This window comes from Boleophthalmus pectinirostris, unplaced genomic scaffold, assembly GCF_026225935.1.
Source record: "Boleophthalmus pectinirostris isolate CB_2022bp ecotype Guang Dong unplaced genomic scaffold, ASM2622593v1 HiC_scaffold_19, whole genome shotgun sequence".
In the NCBI taxonomy this organism is placed as follows: domain Eukaryota; kingdom Metazoa; phylum Chordata; class Actinopteri; order Gobiiformes; family Gobiidae; genus Boleophthalmus; species Boleophthalmus pectinirostris.
In genome coordinates, this window is record NW_026571140.1 from 13,444,515 (window position 1) to 13,470,231 (window position 25,717).

The window sequence follows — 25,717 nt, forward strand, 5'->3', positions numbered from 1 at the left end:
ATAACGTTGAACAAAGAAAGCACTTTGCCATAAGTCTGTCGGAAAGACAAAGGGCTGCTCAATTGGTCCCGACTGACATATTAAATGCATCGCAATTAGTACAAGCGATTCAAACCAATATATATGCTAATAACCAGAGAAACAACATGCCAATATCCTGTGAAAATGAGAATGGGCAGGTATTTTATTTCATCCAATTATCAAGGGTTCATTTTAAAGGCCCTGTGCCACATTTTGAACCATCAAGCCTGCTGTGATCTACGTCCATGGTAGTTTATTCTCTCATTCTTGACCATGCACCGTGATAGAGAAACAACTGGCAATTCCTTCCAAATGGTTCTTATCTAATTAACTGAAGTAACTGGATATTATGTAGCGTCATACCCGGTTGATACTTCAAGAATGGATCAGTCTGTCTCTCCTTCTTTACAAAGTTGATTTTACAATACACTCATGGTACAAAGGGTATGATTTGGGAAAAATATCTACTTGTGAATTCTCAAGTATTGTGATTAGATGTGCAATTTGTGGTTTATATAATAAGATTCCTTTCAAAGTTAACATTTTAAAGAGCCCATATTATGCTATTTACTGATCTATGTTATAATGTTGTTTCCTCCTCACAAACATAACCGGAGTTGTGTTTCAATTAATTTACACATTAACACACAAATCCTGCAAATTTATGGTGAACTCTTCTTTCAAACGGAAAAAGTCTGTTCCACTTTGTGATGTCATATGGTAATTCATCAACTGCTCCATTGTGTTTTTAAACTCTATGCATTTTCACTAGAATCATTTGAACTATTTCAGGTCCCTGGAAATGCCAATATCTACTGAAAATGGTAAATAGTAGTTGTTAACTTGAAAAATACAGTTTTGTGACATCACAAGGTGGAACAGGGCATTTTGAGCTTTGGAGATGTAAACAGACTGATAATTACTACTCAAACATGTGTGAATGAAACAAAATACAACTCCAGGTATGTTTTTGAGCAACATTCGAACATGGCTTAAAGCTCACAAGAGTCAGTTTGCGCAATATAGGACCTTTAAACATCTTCAAAATAATAATAAGAATGATAAAAAAACTGATACAAGAATCACATTTCAGATCGCAGGGTTAGCTTATATTTATGTTGTTTATGGAGCAAATGATGGTACTTCAAACATTGCACCCTTTGTGATTTCCTAATTGCATCTATTCAAATAGCAATTTCAATTTGATTATGATTAATCCTGGAGTCCTACGGAACATAAGCACCATTTTGTGCAACTGACATATTTGCTAAGTTAAGTCACTGATGTTTTGGTAACTGGTAAAAATAGAACTTCTGATATAAGCAACTCATAATTCACCGGAGTCCTGGTTTGTGAGTTGAATGGGCCTTTTAGTTCATAGCGCTTTGGTAGAATCAGTCCTGGAAGAGGAAGAAAAAAAAAAAGAAAATACAACGATTTGATTATTACATTATAAATCGAAATTTCAAATTGTGGTTCTCGTGTAATGCATTGAATTGTGCGGGATTCTCTTATTCCCCACACAATTTTGCGTATAAAACAGGTTTGCAATCCCTTCTCTCCACGGCAATATTTGTGCGACTATAAACTTTACAAAATCCATCTTTCTCTGAGTTTATTCCTTTGTCCCATGAGGCGGTTTACCCCATTGTGTTTGCTGATTCTTTATATAGAAACATAACACAATTGGAACGCCTGGTCTCCATCACAGACATCTCAATCACTCAGATACATGCCCTGGAGTCTTTTCCCATTAGTTTGGACAGCACACTTTCCACCAGAGTGCAGAGAAGCAGTTGTAAGCTGTCATGGCTGCTCGTCACATGGAACCAGTTGAAATCACATTGTGTGCCATTTCAGTGCCTCCATTTTCTTATTGTCTTTGCCCTGTTTCGTCACAAGCTCTTTACAAGGCCAGTGGAAATCAGATAACTCGATTAATCAGATAACCTTGCCTCGGATTCAGAATACACACTTCTCCAATACTTTATGAAGATGTAAGTCTGGTCATCGATGAATCTCAGGGTTCAAATGGGTGAAAAGAAAAACAATATCACAGGGTTTGAAGAACATTGTCAGTTTTTTGCAGAATCAACATACCCAACTCTGTTAATCTGATGTGAGAGAAGGCTGATGATGGATGAGCTCCTTCATTTCACTCTGTCAAATCTGATTGGATGGTTGTATTTGGGTCTGGCTCGAGGCACGGTGAAGGGAGTGGGGACCAGACTGATACCTCTCAGATGAACCATGAATTTGATCTCTATTTTGGGGTGTGTTCCCATGCGCACAAGAAATCTAAAGCATCTGGTAACATGAGTCAGTGAGTAAATTGGTGCGTTCGTCCTTTGAGTGTCCGAAGGTTGGTGGTTCGAATCCCGCTCTTGACGTTAACATCATTGGTAATGCAGTCCAATCCACTGACAGGTTTGTGGTGTGGTTCCAGCTCCTACAGATAAATACTGACAGTTGTTACGTCCTTGGGCAAGACACTAAACTCACTTCACCCTCAGCGTCATGGTTGTACATGTGTGAATGTGTGTGTCAGTGGGTGAGTGGTTCCTTGATGTAAATTGCTTAGAGTGCTGTGAAAGTGGAAAAACAAACAAATTTTACCATTTACCAGCTAGAATCATCAAAAACACCTAGTAACACCTAATACCTAGTCAGATCAATTAATGGATTTTTAGAGAAGCAGCAGTATTTGGAAGACCAAGTACAATTAATTTGGACATGTCATCAGTTTGCCCTTTTTTGCATAAAGAAATCAGCTTATTCATGTCATATGTAACTATTTGCATGACATAATAAAGAAATCAAATAAAGGGCAGATTTTTGGTGTGCATGTAAACAAGCCCAGGAGAGAGTGACTGTTTGTGTTCTGAGATGGCATCTAAAAGCGCACTCCAGTTGACTCCGCTCACCAGGGAGTTCACGACAAGCACATTTCCTCCTCCTCCTCCAAGATTTCACAAACTTGTTAAAAGTCTCTCGCCCACGCGCTCAGCATCCACACGGGCATAGCACATCACTCTCACACACTCTGCTGTCCTTTTAGCGCGCTGTCAGGGCAACTATGATTTGGGTGTGATCGATGCTGGACGAAGTAAGAAATAAAGGCAATAAAAGGACATAGCACAATTATAAAATGATATACAAGATACTAAGATGGCATCATCCACAACTTAGAATGGCCAAGGTTAATAAGAAAAAGAAAAGGCAACAGAAAACAACCTATTAATGAAATAAATAAATAAATAAAATGAAAGAAATGCACAAAAACTAAGAAAAAACAGCTGGTCTACTTTGAATTTTGGATAATACGAAGATTCCAAATTTGGCACTAAGATTTAGAGTTTTATGTCATAGCAAATGGTCCGGTTCTTCCTGTGTCTGGATGGGCAGCCTGAGTTCTTGCAGTTAGGCATTCCTCTTGACCCTGATAAGATTTGGAGAAGGGTCCCTAAGCACTGCAGTCCCCCACTGCGGCTGACAAGGTCAAGCTGGGTCAAATGCAAATTGAGGACAATTAAATGTAACATAATCTTATCATTTGACATGCATTTTTGAACATGTACAAGTGCATGCACATATATTTGCATTATAAATATCGGATTATATCATATAATTATTCATGGTTTTTCAGAGTATTTGAGCAAATAAAAACAGTATTTGAGAAAAAAAAAAAACATCAAGCAAAATTATCGCATGGAAAAAACTACTTAAGTATTAAAGTATTAAAGTACCAGTTTAAAAAAATTACTGAAAGAGTGAAAAGAAAAACTATTTTGTGAAGATTTTGAGATCTTCAAACGTACCGATTTTTTATAAAGATTTGTGCTGAATTTTGTTATTAAATCAGTTGCTTTTTGGTAGCTGTTTCAATTTGTATATTTTGTTTACTCAAACTATGAAAATGTAAAAAATAATAATAATAATCCTTTTTCTGCAGGTCTCAAACAATAATAAATACTTTTACTGTTCAGACAAGTTCATAATGTAGTGAAGTAAAAGTACAGTACCTAAAATGTATACTTTAACTTCTTAGGTTCTTTTTACTTCCGCCTACAGGACGTAACAACAGCTGATATACGACACGTCACCACCAACACCGGTGACAGTTCTGATGATGGCTTGCAGCTAGCAGCCGAAACATGTCAACAAGGTAAATACACTTTACTGCATTGTCTTTAAAAAGAACCTAAGAAGTTAAAGTATATAAGAAGACAAAATGAACATCATTGGCTTAAAATGTATACTGTATAGTACTACTATTACTTTGTTAAAGCCCTGCACTTTTCAGCTTGTATTGAAGTTCTGGTACAAAAGCAGAGCTGGGTGTCTTCAGTACTTTCCCTGTGTAACCACTCGCTCTTTAAAAGCCACACATTCATATAGCACATGGCACAGAGACAGGGAAACTCATTATGGGTGCCAGCGCCTACTTCCATCCATTTAACAAATCTATTAGAGAACGCCGCACAACATGCAGAGAAGAGCAGCCATTGTGAAGAGGCAAATGTGACAAATAGACTCCAATAGGAATGAGTCATGATTCACTAAGTACTGAGCATGTCTGGTACACAGCATTATGTGCCAGCAGGGTCTCCCTCTGGCGCCCATCTATGGTGATAAAGGTTGATTTTATTGTAGTTTTGGACAGTTTCTGAGCCCAAGATTAACTTCTGCAGTCTCCTGTTGGGATTTTGAGCTCCTAGAAACGTACACATGTATTTAAAAAATGTGTGAATATTGAAAAGGTATGGTATATGTTATGGTTATTATATTGTATTTTTCGGCTGAATCCACAAGAGTAAAAGTCTGTAGCACACTTAACTGTAAATGGTCACAATTTTATATAGCACTTTTCCAACTTCAAGCATTTTACATCAAGGAACCACTCACCCATTTGCACTCATACACCAGTGTACACAGACACTGGAGGAAAGGTGGGTTGTGTGTCTCGCCCAGTGACAAAACAGCAATATTCATCTGTGGGAGTTGGAAACACAACAATCAACCAATGACCTTTACGTCAAGAGTGGGATTCGAACCACTAACCTTTGGATCCTTGGACAAACACTACTATCACTTGTCAGTACTAGGGGTGTGCAAAAATATCAGAAAATCAATATATATCGTATCGTTTAATGTGATGATACAGTATCGATATTGTGGGCTGCTGTATCGATATATCGTAGAGTATTTTTTGGTATATTTTATAGAATTATTTTGTTATAGTGCCACAGTTTTGTTGCTTGTTTAGTGGAAGGAAACCCGTTTATACAACACATTTGACATATTCACTGTTTTGATGATTAAAATGGATTCAAATTCACTTTGAACAAGAAGTGTTTCAAAGACTTTTAGTATCACAGCCATATTTTAGCCTTTATTTTTTATTTGAATCATATGGAATCAATTTGAAATATAGTGTATCAAACCAAAAATGTACTGTATCGAGATACGTATCGTATTGTGGCCTATGTATCGAGGTATATATCGTATCGGCAACTTATTAATGATACACAGCTCTAGTCAGTACATTCCATAACTTTTTTCTTTTGGGTGGAGGGTTTGCCACCTGCTTCTGTCCATGGAGATGTTTCTGCTTTGCATTTCATGTTCCATGATATAGCAGTAAACAGGCAGGTTACACCAACAGTCTAAGCCACAGTTAAGATCTGTGGAGAGGCGACCCTGCACACATTAATAATAAGCATGTTTTTTAAGGTGTTCTTAAGCAATAAAAACACCTGTAATTGAGTAAATGCTTAAAAGCTAGGGTTAATGTCATATCGTGGAACATTCGCGACAAAACAATAACATCTCCAAGGAGACGAGCAGGTAGCAGAGCGCCACCAGAAACGTTACATTCGAGAACCTTTATCTGTAGCACACGCAAATGGCAAAAATAAAACGCTGATGTGTTTTGTGTGTGAATATTAAACACAGCCTTTGCTCTACATTCTTGGATGCAAATACGGAGGGCACTATACATGGAAGTGCGTGTGTGGCGGAATATGTAATGAGCTGACAGAGCTGGCTGATTTCCTGTCTGCGCCATAAATCAGCAGGGGTCTCTTCCTGTCCTGATTCTGTAGCCCACCTGGGGAGCACACACAGCCCCGTCCCATGTATACCGACTGCAGCTGCGTGGAAGAAGCAACCAGAGAATGTGACTATGCTTACGTGCGCTCTAGGAATAACAAATAAGTGGCTTAAACCACATTAAACCGAATTTCTAAATGTGTGGTTTGAATCTTCAAGATCACAATAAAATCTTGAGAACAAAGATTTACCTGAACTTCTCTTAGCCCCACGTTTGCACCTATCCAGTTCTTTGTCAGGCATGTAGAGTAGATTGTGTATGTAAACAATCCTGTCACAATCATGCTAGGAAAAGTCTAGAGAGAGGTGTTCAACTGCATGAGATAAGAAACAGGAAAGTATTGGACATTTTTGGCTGTTTATTGTCTTCTTTTAGATCAGCAGTGATTATAGACTATGGTCCCTCCATCGTGAAGTAGATGGTGTTATTTCATTGCTTTGGTTTGCTATATGAAAGGTGTATTGTGCAACTTTTCTGCTGGAGGGTCCATCACCTGCTTGTCTTCATAAAGATGTTATTGCTGTGTCTAGAATGTTCCACAATAGAGATTAAACCAATCTAACTGAAGGGAGACAACCATAGGCTACAATACAGGTCAGATCCATGGAAGGTCAATCCTATTCAGAGAGAGAATGTTGTATTTTTGTGTAGTAGAAGCACCCATGATGACTAAATGCTAGATAGATGTGTTTAATGTGATACCATAGAACATTCTAGACAACGCAATAACATCTCCATGAAGACAAGCAGGTGACAAACCCCTACTACCACCAGATAAGTTGCCCAATGCCCCTTTAAAGTAAAAATAACCAGCACTTCAAAATGTTGTTGTTTATGTGTGGTCCAGAGAGCAACTTGTGAGTGACGGGATTCCCAGCTTGTCTGAAAATGCTCAGTGCTCAGCGTAAATGAGACGTTGCTAATATGTTTCTGGTAAAAGAAAATAGCTATGATAGCTGTTTTTAGCAGCTGTAGCTACAAAGTTTCCATTTTAAATACAAAATGACTAGATGCTCCTGAATATCTCATAGCTCCTGTTTGCACAGGGACCTGCAGGTAGACTGGGATAAGAGTGATCTGGCACCTTCTGGGGCAAAAACAAATTAAATTTGGTTGTTTAGCGCACTCAGGAGTTCTCTGTGTGAACATAGTGAGCGTCTATGTGGTCCTGCAGTAGTATAGATAGGCTACAGCAATATTAATAGACGGCAGTGTGAGTTAGTCTGACCTCCACTGCTCTCAACCCACATAGTGAGGAAAGTGGAGCAGACTGCTTGAATTTAAACAGGGTCAAAAGGGAGAAAATAGCAGCATAAGAGCCAAATAAGCTCTGAAAGTTTGTAGTGCAATGGCCGAAATAGTGAAGTTAATATTTACTCCTTAAAATGTTGGATCAGTGGAACCAATTTGTACTTAGGTTGCAGAAGAGTTCAAATTGAACACTTCTAAAGTACTATCTTTTTTAAGTATTTTATGTATGTAACCAGGAGAACTTAATTGAGATTAGAATTTTAGTTTTTAAGAGTTTTCCTGGCCAAGAGGCAGCTTTTCAAAACAACAATGCTACCATGCTCTTCTTCACCAACACAGAGACTACCAATCAAAATCAAAAAACAGTTAAAATATACAAAACATGAGGTGATATACTAGCGAATACAATTCACAAACTGTGCATTAACAAAGTCAAACATTTGGAAGAAATAATATCAAATACAAAAAATCAGTGATTCACACGTTACTCTAAGCACACCATTAAAAACCCCATTCCTAAATTTTTTTTATTTTTAATCCACAAATCAGCAACAAAGAAACATAAACCTCCAGTGCCCTGCTCTACAAACGTCTTCCTACTGCGTCAAAGTATAATGAGTATTTTCCTTTTCCACACCCTGCTACTTCAAATACTAGGACATCTCTGACATACTTTCATTTGTCTTTGTAAACAATGATTTGAAGAGATATGCAAACTGTTCCTTTAGGCTGGGGGAACCACTTTGATCAGACAATCTACCCGCCTGCTTGATCATATCTCATAACACAGCGACGATCCTAATAAGGGTTGCCATGTAATCTCCGAGTCTGGAGATTTCTCAGCAAAAAATCAAATTTATAGCATCCTACCTCGAGTGTTTGTTGCCATGTCTGCCACTTTCTGAAAGGCATCCAGGAAGGCCACAGCAGCTAGGACAGTGGTTCTAAAGACAAAGAAGATACATTAGTGGTTGCATAATATTTGTACTTTCTTTACAAGATGAGTATGAAAGATTATGCAGTTTTTTGAGTGGAAGAGGACTCTAACCGGAGTTGTGAATGCAGCTTGGTGGCCTTGGCGCTGAAGTCCTCCCATACAGGATAGGAGCACTAGAAACAGAATACAAAGGTTGGGTTAGATATTTTTTACATAAAGGTACACTATGTTCTACAGAATGGCATTGAGCTTATGTATCTGTGTGGAAACAAGTCAGTAACACCACCAGGTTACAGGTAAGATCTGTGGAGAGATTGGCTTGTAACTTCCATGTTCCACTTTTTGTAACAAAAGGCTTGCAACTTTGCCTTCGTCAATCTTTTAAAGCAAGTCCTTAAAAAGATCACACAGGTACACAGTAGGAGGCTTCTTTTTGTAATTTTAATGTTTCTAAATAGTCCTTGAGGAGCAGAATTTGTACTTTAGGGCGCATTAACACACTCCCACCTCTAGTCTAAAAATCCCTGTTTTTCAAGGTATTTTATCAATAAAAACACCTGTAACTGAATAAACACAAGAGAGACAAGTATAATGCCATACAGTGGAATTTTACAGGGAAAGCAATAAGCAGAGATAAGTTGATAAACAGTAGGAATCTCACAGTATGATATTTATTATGATATTTTGAAGAGGCTAATATAATTGTAGATGGAACACTTTTTGTGCTTTTAAAATACCTTGACAAGATTTTGGTGTGAATAATTTCCAGCATAACCTCAAGAATTCAAGTAAAAAACATATCTTCATGTTGTCTGCACTGAAATGAATCATGGGATACGTAGTTTGCGATGTTCATAAGCTGTTGCTACTATAATACTTAAATGCATTTAAGCAAAGGAATTTGTAATTTGATATATTGTGACAGTCTACAATATTATTGTGAGACTTTTGACGATACGATATCACAATATTTCAGTTATTGATACATTCCTAATAAACAGACATTCGTAGATGTGAAATTCTCTATTTCTTCCTCTCTCACTCATAGTATATAAGACTTATAGTATTTAAAATGTTTATTTAATGCTATTTATGTAATTTATCTGATGTCCTCACCAGTAACATGTTGAACAGTAAGTTTAGCGGTCACTAGACGCTTAACAGAAACACAACAATTCAGAAATCTTAATATAATGTTGGCAAAATTTTGGGGGGTACTGTTACTTCCCCTTGCCCAGTGTCCCAAAAGACAGTGGGCATGGACAGAGCAGTCAAAATAACACATAATTTTGGGACAAATAAAACAAAAAATGTAAACAATAGCCTATATTTGCCTAAAATTGTGAGGGTGAATCCATTTTTTGTTCTAGCACTTTGCGCATTGTTCTGCCCAGACATTCATGCATCAATAATACATATATTCAGTATCACCCTAAGCTTGTCATAAATCAAATTCCATATTCCCCTAAAACATGCCCCCTCTCCCGATGCACCCTTCTCCTCCTTTAATTCCACTTGCACCCCACCAACCCCCCACACCCCGATGCTTTTTCACCACACTCAGCAGCATCTCCCCCAAAATATGATCCATGTCTCCGGTCCCCAAGAGCAGCCTGCTCATCAATCTACCCACCCAAACACAGATATACGAGGAGGGGGATTCTGACAGCTATAGTGGCATCAAAGAGAATTGCTACCACCGACCACCATCGCAAAGCTGTGTCTCTCTCCGATAGAAGTGCCCCCCCTCACCCCCTCCTCCTCCTCCCACACCCCAGCCGCAGCAGATTACATTACACTTGATCCAGGTTAACCTCTCGCACTGTTAAGAGCCTGCGAATTGTATAAGTGGGGTGTGGGGCTGGATTTGTACATGTATATTGGTGTGTATTGCTTATGGGACAAATGGACACACATACAATTTAAATTAAAACCAGTATTAAATATTTGGTTGTACGTTGATAATGGGTATGTTTCTGTAACTACATTGAAAAGTGTAGTTTTATTATTATGTGTGATTAAAATACAGGATAAAAAAGCAAGTGAAGCTTTGTCAAAATCAGCAAACTATCTTTTTTTTTTTAAATCATTACCTGAATGTTAGCATCAAAAACAGTACAGTGGACATTCATTTTATTCTATCTGCAAATTAGGGTTGTCGAATCAGACCAACTGAGCTACTGTCGGAAATCAGACACTAATTGAACTAGTATCGAAACTAGATACTCATTTGAGTTGATGATTCTAAAAAAGTCACATTCACAGGACAGAAATGAACCTTTCTTGAATAGTTTTAGAATGATTTTTAGCTGTATCAGAACAAATATAAGAGCACATAAACGAGTAAACACCCATGGACCACTATGGAACCCACCTGGACGACTGAAGGAAAATTCTTATTAAATGTTGAAAATCACATTCTATTGTCTAAAGAAAGTGTTTTCATCATCGTGGTATCGGCATTGAGTATTGAGTCTATTCCTTAGTACTGAAATTGAGTTTGATATTTCAGTTTCGTGAAGAGAATATTTCACATACACAGGCAGTTTCTCTTTCATCCTGCTTGTTTAATGCGCTCTCAAATCAGAGTCCGATTTCCCCCCGGTACCATACCCCTGCCCCCCATGCCCCTCTCTCTGCCCGCTCTCTGCCCCCTCCCTCCCTGTTTGAAGTGTCCCGTGAAGCTGAAGCGTTGCGGATGGGAGATAAGCACTGACGCCCTCCTCCACACACACACACACACACACACACAGGACTCATTAGCATTTTGGTGTATTTTAATCCAGTGGAGTCCTCCGAGAATGAGATAGAGATACAGTAGATGAGTGAGAAGTGCTCCGCCTCTTCAGTACGCAGCGGTGGAGATGGGCGGTTAGATGGTTGGGTGATGGGACAATGAGGCAGCAGAGAAAGTGCAGCAGTTTACATAATTGCTTTTCATTAAAATCATGTTAACAGTTTTATGTCCACACACCGTACTTCATTATTGACACCCCCACTCCAAATTCAATCTGCTTCTTTCACCAGTATACACACTCGCTCCCTCTATTACCAACTTGGGTATTAGGTGGGGCAGAACTTTCATGTAAGACCCATTAAACAACTCAGCAAAATGTTATTGTTTCACTTTAGGAACTACACTCTAATTCATACTGTTCTGAAAAGCTGGTACATGCCTTTGTAGTGCTGTCACGATACTAACATTTCAAACTCAATGACAATAAAAAACAGTCTCTCTTCAATAATAGTATTTTCTTTTATATTAGCATTTAATGATATCTATGTAATCCCTCAATAAGTACGAAAACAAACGACAGGTCAGAATGGTCAATCTATTACTAATATGCACATATAAAATGTACAAAGCCTTTATTCACCATATTTCAACCTTTATTTTGGTGATAATGTATTTAAAAAGCCTCAATGTACTGGCCTGATTCATCAGCCGGTTTCACTTTGTGGAAACCGTCTGACCTCGCAGCATCAGGATTCGTTCGCTCAACGGTAGGCGGGTACTTTTTTTTATTTAACCAATCGCTGCTATTTGGTTGTAACGGGGCTAACTGGTATATTAAGCTTTTCCCAAATCCCATAAGAAGAAGGGCAAGGACCGACTTTTCCCTTGATAAAATTCACCAAACATTCTCTCTTTAATTTCTCGATCTCGGGAATCGTTGCCAACACAAAATGTATCGCTCTTTGCTGATTGGTTGTTGCCCGGACTCGCACTTCCGGGGTTCCTGCAAAACATCTAGTGTATTCCGATTCCTGACCTAGTTGCTGGAGAGAAATGAAATTGAGCAAAGGTACAAGGTAATACCAGCCTGGCTATCAATGTACAACAGAAATAATCGTTGGAGTAGTCAACTGCTAAAATCATGTTTCGTTGCAGCCCTCTAGGTCTACATAATGTTAGCTTTTCTCCTTCTCTGGCTCACTGTGTACTTATATCACTGCATATATTGAATAAACTCTTTGTGTGTGAACCTTTTGACTATAGACCTTGGTCTGAAAGTAAACACACAAATCATGGAGAGAACCTTAGAAACTGAATGTCACAGAGGCTCCTGTGCTGAAAGAACATGATGTTGAAATTCAAATAAGACACAAGGCCAACTCAGTCATACGACATCTGCAGTAAAATGCCTCACAATATTGCAGTACATAGCACTGAATTTAAAGAGTCTGTATCCAATTTCTTTCATGTATTTTGAGCAAATCTGTGTTGTATTGCCCCAGAACACGTATATTGTATAAGCAGCTCTTGAGGTCAATATATGCCCACTATGTGCTGTCTGCATTCAATTATAAAGTGCTTCCTGTCCAATAATCAAGTGAATCATTAGGATACTCAGAATGTATAAGGAAAGCGAGGAGTAACTTTGGATCACTGCAAAACATTTAAAATGAACCCGTTCTGTTTTCACGTTTTTAGGACAGTAAAAATCAGGCACAGTTATTAATTTATTACCTAAATCTTTTGAAATACGACAAATTTGACTGCGCTAGGCAATGCAAATCAGAACATTTAGTAAACACTGAGTTGGAGGTTTTCTTCCCATAAATGACTAAAAGCAGGCATTGTCCTATATCTGTCTGACTTCTAAGCATGCATCTCTCTTCACCACAGTGACCAGAGTGAGGCTGTGATTACAGACTTGAAAAGCCAGTGGCCGAGGGGTGAATGCTGTGTGAGAGGGGAGAGAGGGAGACAGTGTGAAAAAGCTTAGGCATTCTGCACGATTACATCACCACTTCCTGTATCAGAGAACCGCCATAAGCACGCATGATTACCCCCATGCACACCACAGCCACTAGCACTGAAAACATATCATGGATTGGACATCGAGGGACAAAATATCAAGCTTCTAAAAGGTTAAAAAGAAAACATTATGCGCAACTGAATGCTGTCTGAACTTGTAACCTTTTTAATATTGTTTTCTCATTTAAAAAAAAACATTCCTTGGGTTGTATTTGGTCTCATTTGTGTACTTTTAAGACATTCTTTTTGTTTAGGTCATTGTCTGAACTGATAAAATGCTCAATGTCAACTCTCAACATTGGATTTCAGAAGCACTTAATTTGGAAGTCCTTACAACTTCACTAGACTAGAACTAATTACTGAATTGTCTCCAAAAATAAGAATCTGTCTAGAGTTAACGTCTGCGTTTGCCCCATCCTTAAACTATAGTCAGTTTCAGTCCCAAAAGTGTCACATCACTCGACAGCAAAATTGGAATTTGCACATTTTAAATCATAGAACAACTTAATAAAAGAAACAAGTCCCCTGGCTTCCAGCATCGCAGTAAATGTAATCACAACAAAAAGACAGCTCCTCATTAGGATCTCACGTTAGTAGCCTTTTTTTTTTCATTTGTACAGAAATGACTACGCTACACTGCTGAATCCTACATGTATCATTGGTTAAGAAAAGAAAAATGGAAAATGAAGTAAGTACAGAACAGTGGGCATATGTAGTGAAAATAATCTGCAATATAGCGTCTTGAAAATAAGTGATTAAAGATTGCTCAAATGTGCACAAATAATTCTAAATACATCTTCGAGAGGGTAAAGAGAAGGGAAAACAATCTTAAAAGTGAAAGCCTCTCAAAAGTTTGAATAGGTGTGCTTTAATAAACTAAATACCAGGTGCTGATGTACAACGCTTCAACCCTTTTTTCAAGTTATACTATATGAAATACCAATACAAGGGCGTTCTCACAAGTTATTGCAGTCATTTTCACCTTCACCTTTGATTTCTTTCCTCCTCTCTCCCTCCCATCCTCCTCTCTCTCGCTCTCCCTCCATCCCTCCCTTCCTTCCTCTGTTCTTTCCTCCCACTTCTCACAGGACAAAGACAGCCTGCCTCGGTGAAAAGTGGAGCTGTGTGGCACAACATTAAAGCCACAATAAATCACCTGCGCTAAACAGTCCTGGTGAGGAGTGCAGAGTTGAAGTAGGGTTAGTTTGAGAAAGAAAACAGGTCAAAAAATAAAAACAACATACACCGGATTTACATATTGACAAGGTAAAATTAAAAGTGACCTGGTTATCCTGCTATTGTGCAGCTCAACACTATTCTTATTTTAATGCAGTGCACACAATAATGAACTCATTCATCTCCATCACAAAGGCCTTGGTTCATAGATTTTTACTGTTTTTCAGTGGAGGTTGAATATTGTCTGAGAATTTAAAGGTGAAGTTTCTGCCTCCTCCTTGTTACCATGGAGATGTTATGGCTTTGCCTGGAATCCTCCACAGCATTGCATTAAACTTATCTTTGTATATAATGCCACCAAGCTGATATTTGGTACGGAACTTTACACCCAGATGAATCAATGCGTAGATACATTTAATGCCATACTGCGGAACATTCCAAGCAAAGCAATAACATCTGCAAGGATACAAGCAAGTAGCAGATAACTCACCTGAAATTGTCTTGTAATTTTGATCATATATTTGTGGTCCGACTGCCCGTATGTTTCTATAGTGCCCTTACAGGACCTGGCCAGGCTGGCGCCACCTAGTGCCTCCGCTCAATTTCATTTCTCTCTAGCGACTAGATTAGAAATCGAAATACCCTAGATGGTTCACAAAAACCCCAAAAGTGCAAGTTTGGGCACCAGCCAATCAGGGAAGAGCTGTACATTCTGTGTTGGCAACGATTCCCGAGATCGAGGATTTAAAGTCGGAACAAAGAGAATGTTTGGTGAATTTTATCAAGGGGAAAGACGTTATTGCCCTTCTTCCTGTGGAATTTGGGAAAAGCTTAATATATCCGTTAGCACCATTAGTGGTACATTACATATGGTCACGACCAAATGGCAGCAATTGGGTAAATGAAAAAAAAATACCCACCTACCGTCGAGCGAACAAATTCTCACGCTGCGAGGTCAGAAGGTTTTTACGAAGTGAAACCGGCTGATGAATCAGGCTACACAGGACCCACTAGGCATCTTTTTTTTTTTTTTCTTTTTCAATTCTAAAATTTTTCCCTGTATCATGCTGGTACTTTCATAGAATACCCATACTTCGTATTGTAACTACTTTTGAGTGCTAGTGCAAAAAAACATGCATGGTGGAGTGATCTTCTCAAATGGGAACCATAGGCTCATAACAAGGGTAATAATGCTTTTTACTTTATTTTTTTTCCTCCTATTGATTGTGAACTCATCTATCCACTCTTCAGTACCTTCTTATACACATCTCACCCCTCCTCCTCCCAGTTCCTGACACCACATTGACCACTATTTGCCTTCTACTTCTGTATAATCCTGGATCTCATTCCCTCTTGACTGCTCTGCCCTACTTCTCACCACCCCCCTGCCCAATACCAACCATCGCACCAGGACCATACCAGAGCCTCACTCCCTCACTCGCTCCCTCTCTCACTACAGTGGGATGAGGAGCTTACTGTCCCCTCTCCATTCTTTTGTTCCCTTTGTTTGGCCCACAGCAAGACAGAAAAACAGAGGAAATCCAACAGCAGCGCGCGGGGCGGAGGCAGGAGGATCGGGGAGGATTAGCCTGCTTCTGGGTTGGGACATCCAGCCAATTTGAATGGGACAAGACAAATGTTAGCGCAAGAACAATGGGAGATGGTAGGATTGGAAGTGGTCTATAAATCTTATGAAGTGTTTGGTAATAACTAGGGTGTATTTTCTCAAGGTTGGTATGGAAATTGAGGACACCCTGTGGAGCAAATTATTGTATATGCTCTATATTCACATTTCCCAAAGAGAGTATGAGACCTTCACATGTATTGTTCTAGCAGATATAAGCTTGGAGATACGTACATGCTGTAGAGAATGTAGTCAATTACTGTGTATAGGGCATCAATACTAAAGCTCTCTATTTATCATTTAATGACAATGATCACTGCATTACAAGATTTAGAAGCATTTGAAATGAACGCATTGTTGAGTACTTGAGTCAATAAATGAAAGTTGAATGTGATCGTAAATGGAGATGGGAGATAAATCAAATGTTTTTAATGAAAGCCTATGTGCTTATGCCTGCTACATACAGTAGTTACAATCTATGACACGTCATCACAACAAAGATACACAACATTGTGGACACATCCTACAGATAGATACAGATCAGAATTAAGAAATTAAATTGGAAAACAGTGTAAGTACAGTTAACTGGTAAACCAGAACCACATGCTTTGGCAAAACTTACAAAGACAAGTGGATCTGGAGCCGTATCCTGTCTCCCCGCTTTCAGAGGGCATGATTGACAGGCGGATCAGAGAGACACATGATCCATTCATGTAAAAAACAAACATGGCTGGTTACACATAAAAATGGAGAAAAATCTACACGAACTGAGAAACAGCGCTGACAATTGAAGCACCAAACTACTACATATTTCAGATAAAAGAAATCATATACTTTTTTCAAAATGTTACAAGAATATTTGAGAGATGTCTTCCACATTTGAGGGACACATGCTACAAATTATCATCTGTGGTTGAATCATAAAAATTTTGGACGGAGGTTTTTCATGCTCTGCGGTCCGGTTCCAGACCCTTCTGGATTCAAACAGAATGTAGAAGGGAACTGGCTGGTCAGGCAAGTACAGAGCAGCTGATCGGCAAAATGGCTTCTTGGAAATAAGCGATTAAAGATCGCACAAATCAATCCAAATACAACTTTGGGTGAGTAAATGGTGAGAAGAAAAAAAACATGGTTAAAAGCTCTGAAAAGTCCATTTTGCATAATAGGTCCAATTTGCTGAATGTCTCTACCCTCTCTCTCCCCCAGCCACCCAGAGTAGTTAGCTGGTAAATGATGCAGTAACAATTGCCAGTAAAGACTTGGGTCCGAAAATAAGAAAGCCAAAAACACACTACTCAAACTGAAAAGGTTATCCTGGATGAGCCACCCTCTATTGTCTGTCTTGAATGGACTGGATGTGCGTCAGTCCTGGACACATCTACAACCTGTCCATCCTGGTTTAATCCTGGCCCAGTCCTGGTTCAGTCATAGTTTTGTCCTGGTTCAGACCTGGTTCAGTCACGGTTTAGTCCTGGTTCAGTCATGGTTTAGTCCTGGACACGGCCTGCCTGTCCATGAGAGTGGATTTCTCCTTCACTGTGGTCATTCCTCTTTTTCCCACTGGGTTTGTTTTTGTTTTACCTTGCTGAGGGACAGGGGGCGCTCTGGGACAGTTATTCATTTGCTGCTGCTTGTCTGTTATTGACCAACGTTTCACTGTTTGATTTTCTAACTTTCTGTTGGTTAAATCAACAATTTTGTGAAGCCCCTGTGAGGCGACCGCTGATGTGATTTTGGGCTCTACTAAAATAATTTGAACTTTGAACTTGAATGTATTTTCAACCCAACACCACTTGTATACAGGGCGTGATGCAAGATGGACACTAAAGTCAAAATGGCTAATGAAGGTAATGCATAAACTCTTGAACTTTTTATTTTAAGTAAAACTTTTACTTTCTTTCATAATAACATCCATGTTTACATCAATGTGGTAATACCAAGAGAAACAAGAACAAAAAGCAAGTAATATGAGTGGCTATTTTTTCCTTTTGCCCAAAAAAGAGTGGGACAAAGAAAACTTATTTAATCCCACCCCCATCTAACAACATAATGAGCTTTCTTTTGCATTCTTCCGAGATTTTACATCAAACCATATGGACTATTACACATGAAGACAATGAGTAACTGTTATATCTTGGTAACCTACCATCATATTATTTTTACCAACAATGGTAAGAACTTAAAGATACAAAAAAATACAAATACAAGTAATGGTAATGGACAGCACATACCGGCCATGCTAAGAAAACAACAAGCATAGACCAGCACTACCAAAGGGAGTATTGCTTTGAGATATAAGACCCTCTCTATATATACTGTGACCAGACCACATGTTTAGAAAGGGTCTTACAAAACTCCCCTCTGTAGCACTGGTATGCTTGTTGTTTCCTTACCATGGAACATTTGTGAATCAGAATGGATACTTTGCAGTGACATCAGGCTGCAAATAACACATTTTCAGAAGTCTGCAATCAATACAAGCATTCATGTTTCTGTTAAGAAGTTTGATTTTCAACAAAGAAGGTGAGCATGACTGAAAAACTGCTATTTTGTGACAGTTATTTTACTTGAGAGAGACATGTTTAAATGCACAAATATCTCACCTCTTGTAGTTCCAACCAAGTCAGCTCTTTCTTGTCAGATTGTGTTAAAATAAAGTTCAGATCAAGCCTCACTTAAGTAACAGAGCTTCTAACAGGGCAGTGCTTTCACTTAGCATCACACTTCCAGCTGCAAAGTATCAATACCCTCGATCTCAGTACATTACAGAGTACAGAATGTGATGTCATTTGAAATCCAATAAGAATACCAATGCTATCAAATGCTATCCCACTTTTTATCTCCCTCCATCTGAGCCAGACCCATGACTGCATTACGGCATTGATCGTGGATGCGTTTTGCGTCTGTGTTGTTAATGGCTGACAAACAAAGCCCAGACAGGAGGAGGCCTGACTTTGCAGCCTTTTTCCCCCACCACAAATTCAGCTGATGTCGGAACCCATTCGGAGCAATCAATTTTGTTAGCAAGAATGTCCATTATAACAAGCACAACTGTTCAGTGCCTGAAAACGACTCGAAAATGCAAGCACTATGCATTATACTGGAGAGGATGGTGATGGGGGCACATGCAGATTTGGAGAGTGGATGGATGCATAATTGATGAAGAGCTGGAGCTAATTCCAATCTAAACACATGAAGAAGACAGGGCAGAGGAAGCCAGCTGCATAGAAGGATGGCTGTAGACTGAAGGCTTCTGGTAACATAATAAAAGATCTACAAACAATATGGCCCAGAGCAGTTAGCTGGTAAATGAATAATCAGATGCGGTAATAGAGATTGGAATTACAGTAAGTGGACAGTGATCTTGCAGTAAGTAAACACAGTTGCAGTTACGGACAATATGGTTTAAAAATGTGATTAGTCTGAGCAATGACCGCTGGACCGAGTGACACTGCACAACAACAGCTGAATACAACAACACAAGATTCAAAAATGACTTCAATTTGAGCTGGATGACTGGTCAGAATTCTGTGGAAAAAAATCCTTTTTAACTCTCAGATTGCAAATTTGTTAAATAATGTTGTTTCCTTGTCAAAAACACACCTGGAGTTGTGTTTTCTTTCATTCACACGTTTAGCACACAAATCCTGAATATTTAGGGTTTTTCTCTCAAATGGGAAACCCAATGTTCCACTTTGTGATGTCATGTGGTAATACAGGAAGTGCTCCACTGTGTTTTAAACTCCATACATTTTCACTAGAATCATTTTGGATGAATTCAGACCTGGAATTGCCAATCTCTGCTGAGATGAAATAGCACTACATGACATCACAAGATGAACAGAGAATTTTGCGCTTTTGATATGTATACATACTAATGATAAAGGGTTAATGTGTGAATGAAACTAAATGCAACTTCAGATATGTTTTTGATGAGGTAACAACAGTAGAACATGGCTTGAAGCTCACAAGAATCAATTTTGTGTAATATTGGACCTTAAATATGTCTGTGATTACTGGGTCTATCCATATGAAACAAAAACTAGCACAAAGTCCAAAATTTTTAAACAAAAGTGTTTTTTTTTTTTTTGTTTTTTTTTAAACATTTGTATAAAAAAAAGTGTTGCCATTATTGAAACATAAAGACGTGATTGTTGTCAGCTGAAAGGACTTCAAGTCACAAGAGAAAAATGGAAAGTATATGGCAATCTCTAAAACAAGGTTCATAAAAAAGATTCAACAGTTTGTGTATTATAAATCTGGATATTTCTTTAAAAAACTCCCATAGAGTTACACAGGCTCCTGCCCATTTATATCAACTACAACTTGACCCATTCACTTCTTTCCAATTCAAGAAAACGCTACAACAAGTGACCATGTTGTATAGTCACAAAGGCAGCACAATGGTATATATAGCACTTTCACCTCACAGCGAGGAGGTCCCAGACTCTGTTGGACCTTTCTGTGTGGAGTTTGCATGTTCTCCCTGTTTCTACTCTGAATTTACTCTGGACAATACGTTTTCCGCCATTAACCTAAAATTTTCAATAAAAAATCCTGACCCCAAAATTAAAAGCTTATCCATACCTACAACCAAATAATTTACTGAGCAACTTATTTAAAAAAAAATAAATAAAAATTATAACAAACAACAAACAGTTTTAAAAAATACCCCCAAGAGAGTAAGAAAATATTTATATGATGACCAGTAAACCAAATTCCATTCCACAGTAGTAAAAGTCCTATGTGGCTAGCAGAAAAAGCTACGCAAACACAAGCTGCTCATTAAGACGCTCACCAAAACATAAAAACAGCAACATTAAGTCTTTGAGAAATGAGGTTATAGCCACAAGCTAAGTCCCTCCTTCAGTGGCTCGGTTACAGCTAAATAAAGATATCATGACGTTATTAGTATGCAGAATGTGCAGGGTATGTATTATTAGCATATACTTCATCCATATTAACAAAAATATTACTGATTCAGTTCAGCGTTTCCGTCCCTGTGCATAAGTGGCATTGGAGCTGTGGTGGGAGGTCTGAATAATGATACATATTATTTATCCAACAGGCTTCCTTAAAGGGACCATATAAGGTCATTTTCTGAGATTTTCTTATAATGTAGTTTCCTCATCACAAACAGACAAACATTCACATATATTTAACACACAATCCCTGCACATTTAGGCTGAGTCCTTCTCTCAAACAGAAAACACTGTGTTCCACCTTGTGATGTCATGAGGTAATACACAACATGCTCCACTGTGTTTTTCAACTAGAATAATTTGGATCATTTGAAACTAGAATAATTTTGATTATCTGAGACCTGGAAGTGCCAATCTCTACCAGACTAAAGGTAAAAGGAGCTGTTAACTTGAAAACTACTGCTCCATGACATCACAAGGTATCATTTTGAGCTTCGGAGATGTTGACAAGGATAACTCAAACACGTGCGAATGAAACAAAACACAACTCCAGGTATGTTTTTAACGAGGTAACAACATTATAAAATGGCTTAAAGCTCCCAAGTGTAATTTAGGACTTTTAACAATGTGCCACCTGTTTTAACCTTCAACCTTAGACCCATCTAGATCTGTTTTGCAATAATGAGTTAGAAATATATTATTACATAGAAACAATAGAATAAAAGCATCAAACAAAGCAACATTAGAGGTACAAAAGCAGTTTGTAGATTTTTTAAAGTATAGTAAAAAAAAACAACAAAAAAAACAGACAAAAAAAAAACAGAAGAAACCAGATCACAAAGTTTCAGTTCAGTTTGTAGAGTGTTCTAAGCTGTGAGAGAAGCCTAACTAAGGGCTCGCTTCCCCAAATTCGTCCAATTGAGAGACAAGTAAAGGATAAATGTCATGTGAACGCAGGGTATAGTGGCTTTCGGCTTTCTGCAAAAGGTGGCAAAAATAGGAAGTAAGTACAGCCACAAATAGTCTTATGTCAAGAGCATCCAATGATGTGGTAAAGATGTAATTACAGATGTTTTAAATGCTCGAAAATACCTTGAACAATTGCATTACATTCTTAGGGTGAGCAGGTGTGCCTTTCCACAGATCTGACCTATAGCTTGGCCTGGTGAGACATACAATATTGCAATATCATGATTACATTCCTACTGCCAATAAAGCGTTTTTGTTGAAGGGATGTAACAATAACCAAAATATCATGATCGTACCATTAAAAGTCTCACAATATATCGAATTACAAGCCCCCTTGATTAAATTAATAGTTATGATGCAGTAATAAAACAAAAAAACAGAGGGAAATACATAGACCATGATCCTTTGCACCGACTCGGTACTGATTTGACATGACGAAATAACTGTTATACGCACTTTTAAATCTGATTTTTGGGGTTATGACAAAGCAAAGGACTGTCAAGGTATATCGCAATAAATATCGTCGTGAGATGCATATCGTGAAAATAACGACTGAGAGGTCTGGATATCGTTACATCCCTAGTTTATTGATTACTTAAAGTGCATTGTGTTTCTTTTCTCACATACCACAGACTGCAGGTCTTTCCACTGTGCAGGTGAGCAAGTTAAACCACATGGAGATAAGTGACAGCATGTGTAACGGTTGACCTATGCACTTTAAGGTGTCCGACTGTGACTAATGCTAAACACTTGGGCTTTCCTTAAATATAAAGCATGCGCAAGGTTCTACTGACCTAGTTCAAGATGTGGAGAAGTGTGCCTCACAGATAATGCACGATATAATTACTTTATGTATTTTATAATCGCACGAAACGTTTTGTGAAATGTTGCCAGCAGAGGGCATCGCTATACATAACTCAAGCGTTCTTAGTGAAAAGGGAAGTCTGGGTGGTGACATATTGCTGATGAAAATGAACTGGATAGACGATTTATATTGGTAGCAGGTTGTGTGCACAGCTGTACTATAAACTCCTGGATGTCTATAAGGTGAATGAGATAAAACGGTGTGCATAAAAACCATCTATCTGCACACTCTGTCAACATAGTTCATGCCGGGAACGGGAGTCGCACCGTCAACCTTCAGATCAGAGGACAAGCACTTGACCAACTTAGCTTCTGCCGCCCCAAACAGCAACACATATGCAGGATTTCTCAAAAGCGTGAATGAAACAAAACACTGTGTTTCTCTTAACAGGTTTTATAAGTTTCAGTTTCATTTTTGGCACCCGCTTTGCTCTCCGCACAATGTTACTGTCCCTTCAGAGCGCAATAACAACACAATCAGTATCACTAATTAAACTAGTGCACATCACATCAGGTTTGACAAGTTGTTGTGTGCAGTTTTGTATCATATTTTTTGTTTATTTATTGGGAATGAGCATGAGTGAGGTAGGCTTGAGGGCTGAACGTTGCACAGAATCTTACAACTAACTGCAAAGAGGATTCAAATAGAGCTCAGGAGAGATTTTTACAATAGTCCAAACATGCATGGGTAACATCTAAAACCTCTTTAGGCATGTTTATGATGAGGGAACAACATTATAACATGGTAGTCGAGAAAGCTAAAAAAAAAAAAAAGCTTTAGTACAATACCCCTTTTTTAAGAAAATTCACGAACGAATGCGAAAATGTCCAAAAAATCATTCAAAACCTTACAATAATGAGCGATACGTCTCTTCCTAAGCTTGGTCCAAACTTAATACTCTCGCAGTTGCTCATGTTTGGAGTTGAACAAGAGTTTATTGATTTGCCACATCAGTGCTTTGTGAGCCTGTGGTCTGTTCATAATGATGAGTGTTGTACAGTGATGAGAAGGCTTTGACAGCATTCACAATGGCTGCAGTGACAGAAGGAGGTTTGGCTTGGCTCTGCTCCCAGCTCCCTCCACTGACCACTGCTCTCCATTCTGTCAGAGTGGGGGTCCCAACAAGACCCTGAAATGAGCACGAATGCTAACTAGGCCTGTCACAATAACATATTTTGAAGCAAGCTACAGTATATTGCTACAAGGAAATATTGTGAATAATACTGAAACTACTTTATGCCACTGACACAGAGTAGGATAATTCCAGTCAACCAGTTTTTATATAGACCGTATTATTAAAAGGCATAAGCTGCAACAAATAAATGGCAGAAACAACTGATAATAAGACACAGACATGATTTGTTCTACCCTCTACAGCTCAAATCTTATGTTATGGCATAAAATTGGCGGCACAAAAACTTCCTCTTAATTGCATCTGAATGTAGAAATAATCTGAGAGAATATGGATACTAGAATGTAAACAGTTAAAAAGTTTTTGGGTCCGAAAAGCAAAGTTCATATATGCAAACAATGTGAAATGCTATTGAACCAGCACAACTGGTCAATATTGGCTAGTTTCCAAAGTATGCACACCCCATTTAGATACATGCAAATAACTACGTGGTGCTTTCTGTGTTTTGATGTGTAAGCGGAAGAAGCTTCTCTTGTAAATGCTAATAAAATAAGTGAGCAATATATAATATATATAGCAATATTTCAGCTGTTTTATTTGTATGTCTATAAAAAGAGGTTTAAACTTTCTTTCTTTGATTTGGTAATTTATTGTACAATTGACTTAAATTAGTTTAGTTATGTCTCAGAGGTTCTAAGGGAGGTTCTGTTGGAGAAAAATGTTAGATTGCTTTCATCTAATATACATGAATGGTATTATGGTATTATACTGTATGTCAGCCAAGACCACACACACAATGTTTACTGGACTAACACAGATATTTGGCTATTGGCACTGGTGGATGTAGTATTCAATTGTGTTACTCAAGTAAAAGTATAGCAACACAGACAAAAGATCAATCAAGTAAAAGTAAAAATATCACATGAAAAAATCTAAACCACTTTACCTGTTTAAAAATGTACTTTAAGAGTAAAAAGTAAAATTATTTTGCAGAGATTTTTTTAGAACAATTAAGGCATCAAATATCTTGATAAATAATTTAGTTGATTTTAAGTGAAGTCAAATGATTTCTTATTTGTGGTAGCTATTTTTGTGCATTTGGTTTGCTAGTTTGCTAGGACATTAAGTACTTTGTTACTTTCAGTCCAGTTATAAAATGTGGAATAGAAAGTACAGATACCTGTTCTCAAATGTAGAGAAGTAAAAGTAAAATGTGTCCACTAAAAAATGTACATATACCTAAAAAGTGCACTTTCACTTTTGTACTTTGTAACTTTCCACCACTTGTTATTGGTCACCCCTGGCTCTTCATGATAAACCTATTGATGTATAACTTTAGATTCACATTGTCCTTTTATTGTCAGAAACATTTTCATGCAAATAAAACATGCATCAAAGTACATGTTGTGGTTAGTTCTTCATTCTATTTTGCAAGCTGTCTCATCACCTAGACAAGGAGCGCTTTAGCTGGATCTTCTTTTGCCATACTTGCGATTTGGTAGGGAAATCAGACTAATGAAAATTTTTCCTAGCACAAGGAGAACATGCAAACTCAACACAAAAGATTCACGTAAGACTTATGGAATCAAGCCTGTGTCATCGTACTAACAGAAGACCTACTTCCAACTAGGCCTGTCAAGATAAATACTATATCAGCTTATATCATTCAATATATGAAACCCCGTACAATATACCGTGGGACTCAATATTTATTGTGATGCTGTAAATTTTGGTTTACTGGCATTATCTTGCTTTGTGTCAGTTGCATAATGTATTTTCAATATTATTACTTATCGCAATATTTCTCTGCAATATATCATGCTTCAAAATTTGTCACCGTAACTTAAAAACAGACGATTAAAATTTTGTTCTCGTTTGTTACTGCATGTAGCATGATAAACTCAAAACTTTACGTGTTTACAAATATTTGCGGAGGCTCTCATTTT

The 25,717-nt window shown here is 38.1% G+C and overlaps 1 protein-coding gene across 1 annotated transcript in view; it reads right to left on the reverse strand.

Moving 5' to 3' along the window:
- The window catches only part of mtss1lb (MTSS I-BAR domain containing 2b), a gene marked incomplete at its 5' end in the record, with an annotated part of 97,130 nt that overhangs the window by 51,861 nt on the left and 19,552 nt on the right, over positions 1-25,717 (reverse strand). Inside the window, 2 exons of the mRNA XM_055154830.1 lie at positions 8,255-8,328; positions 8,433-8,494. Of these exons, the coding sequence (XP_055010805.1) occupies positions 8,255-8,328; positions 8,433-8,494 (136 nt within the window). The remainder of the gene's footprint in view (positions 1-8,254; positions 8,329-8,432; positions 8,495-25,717) is intronic.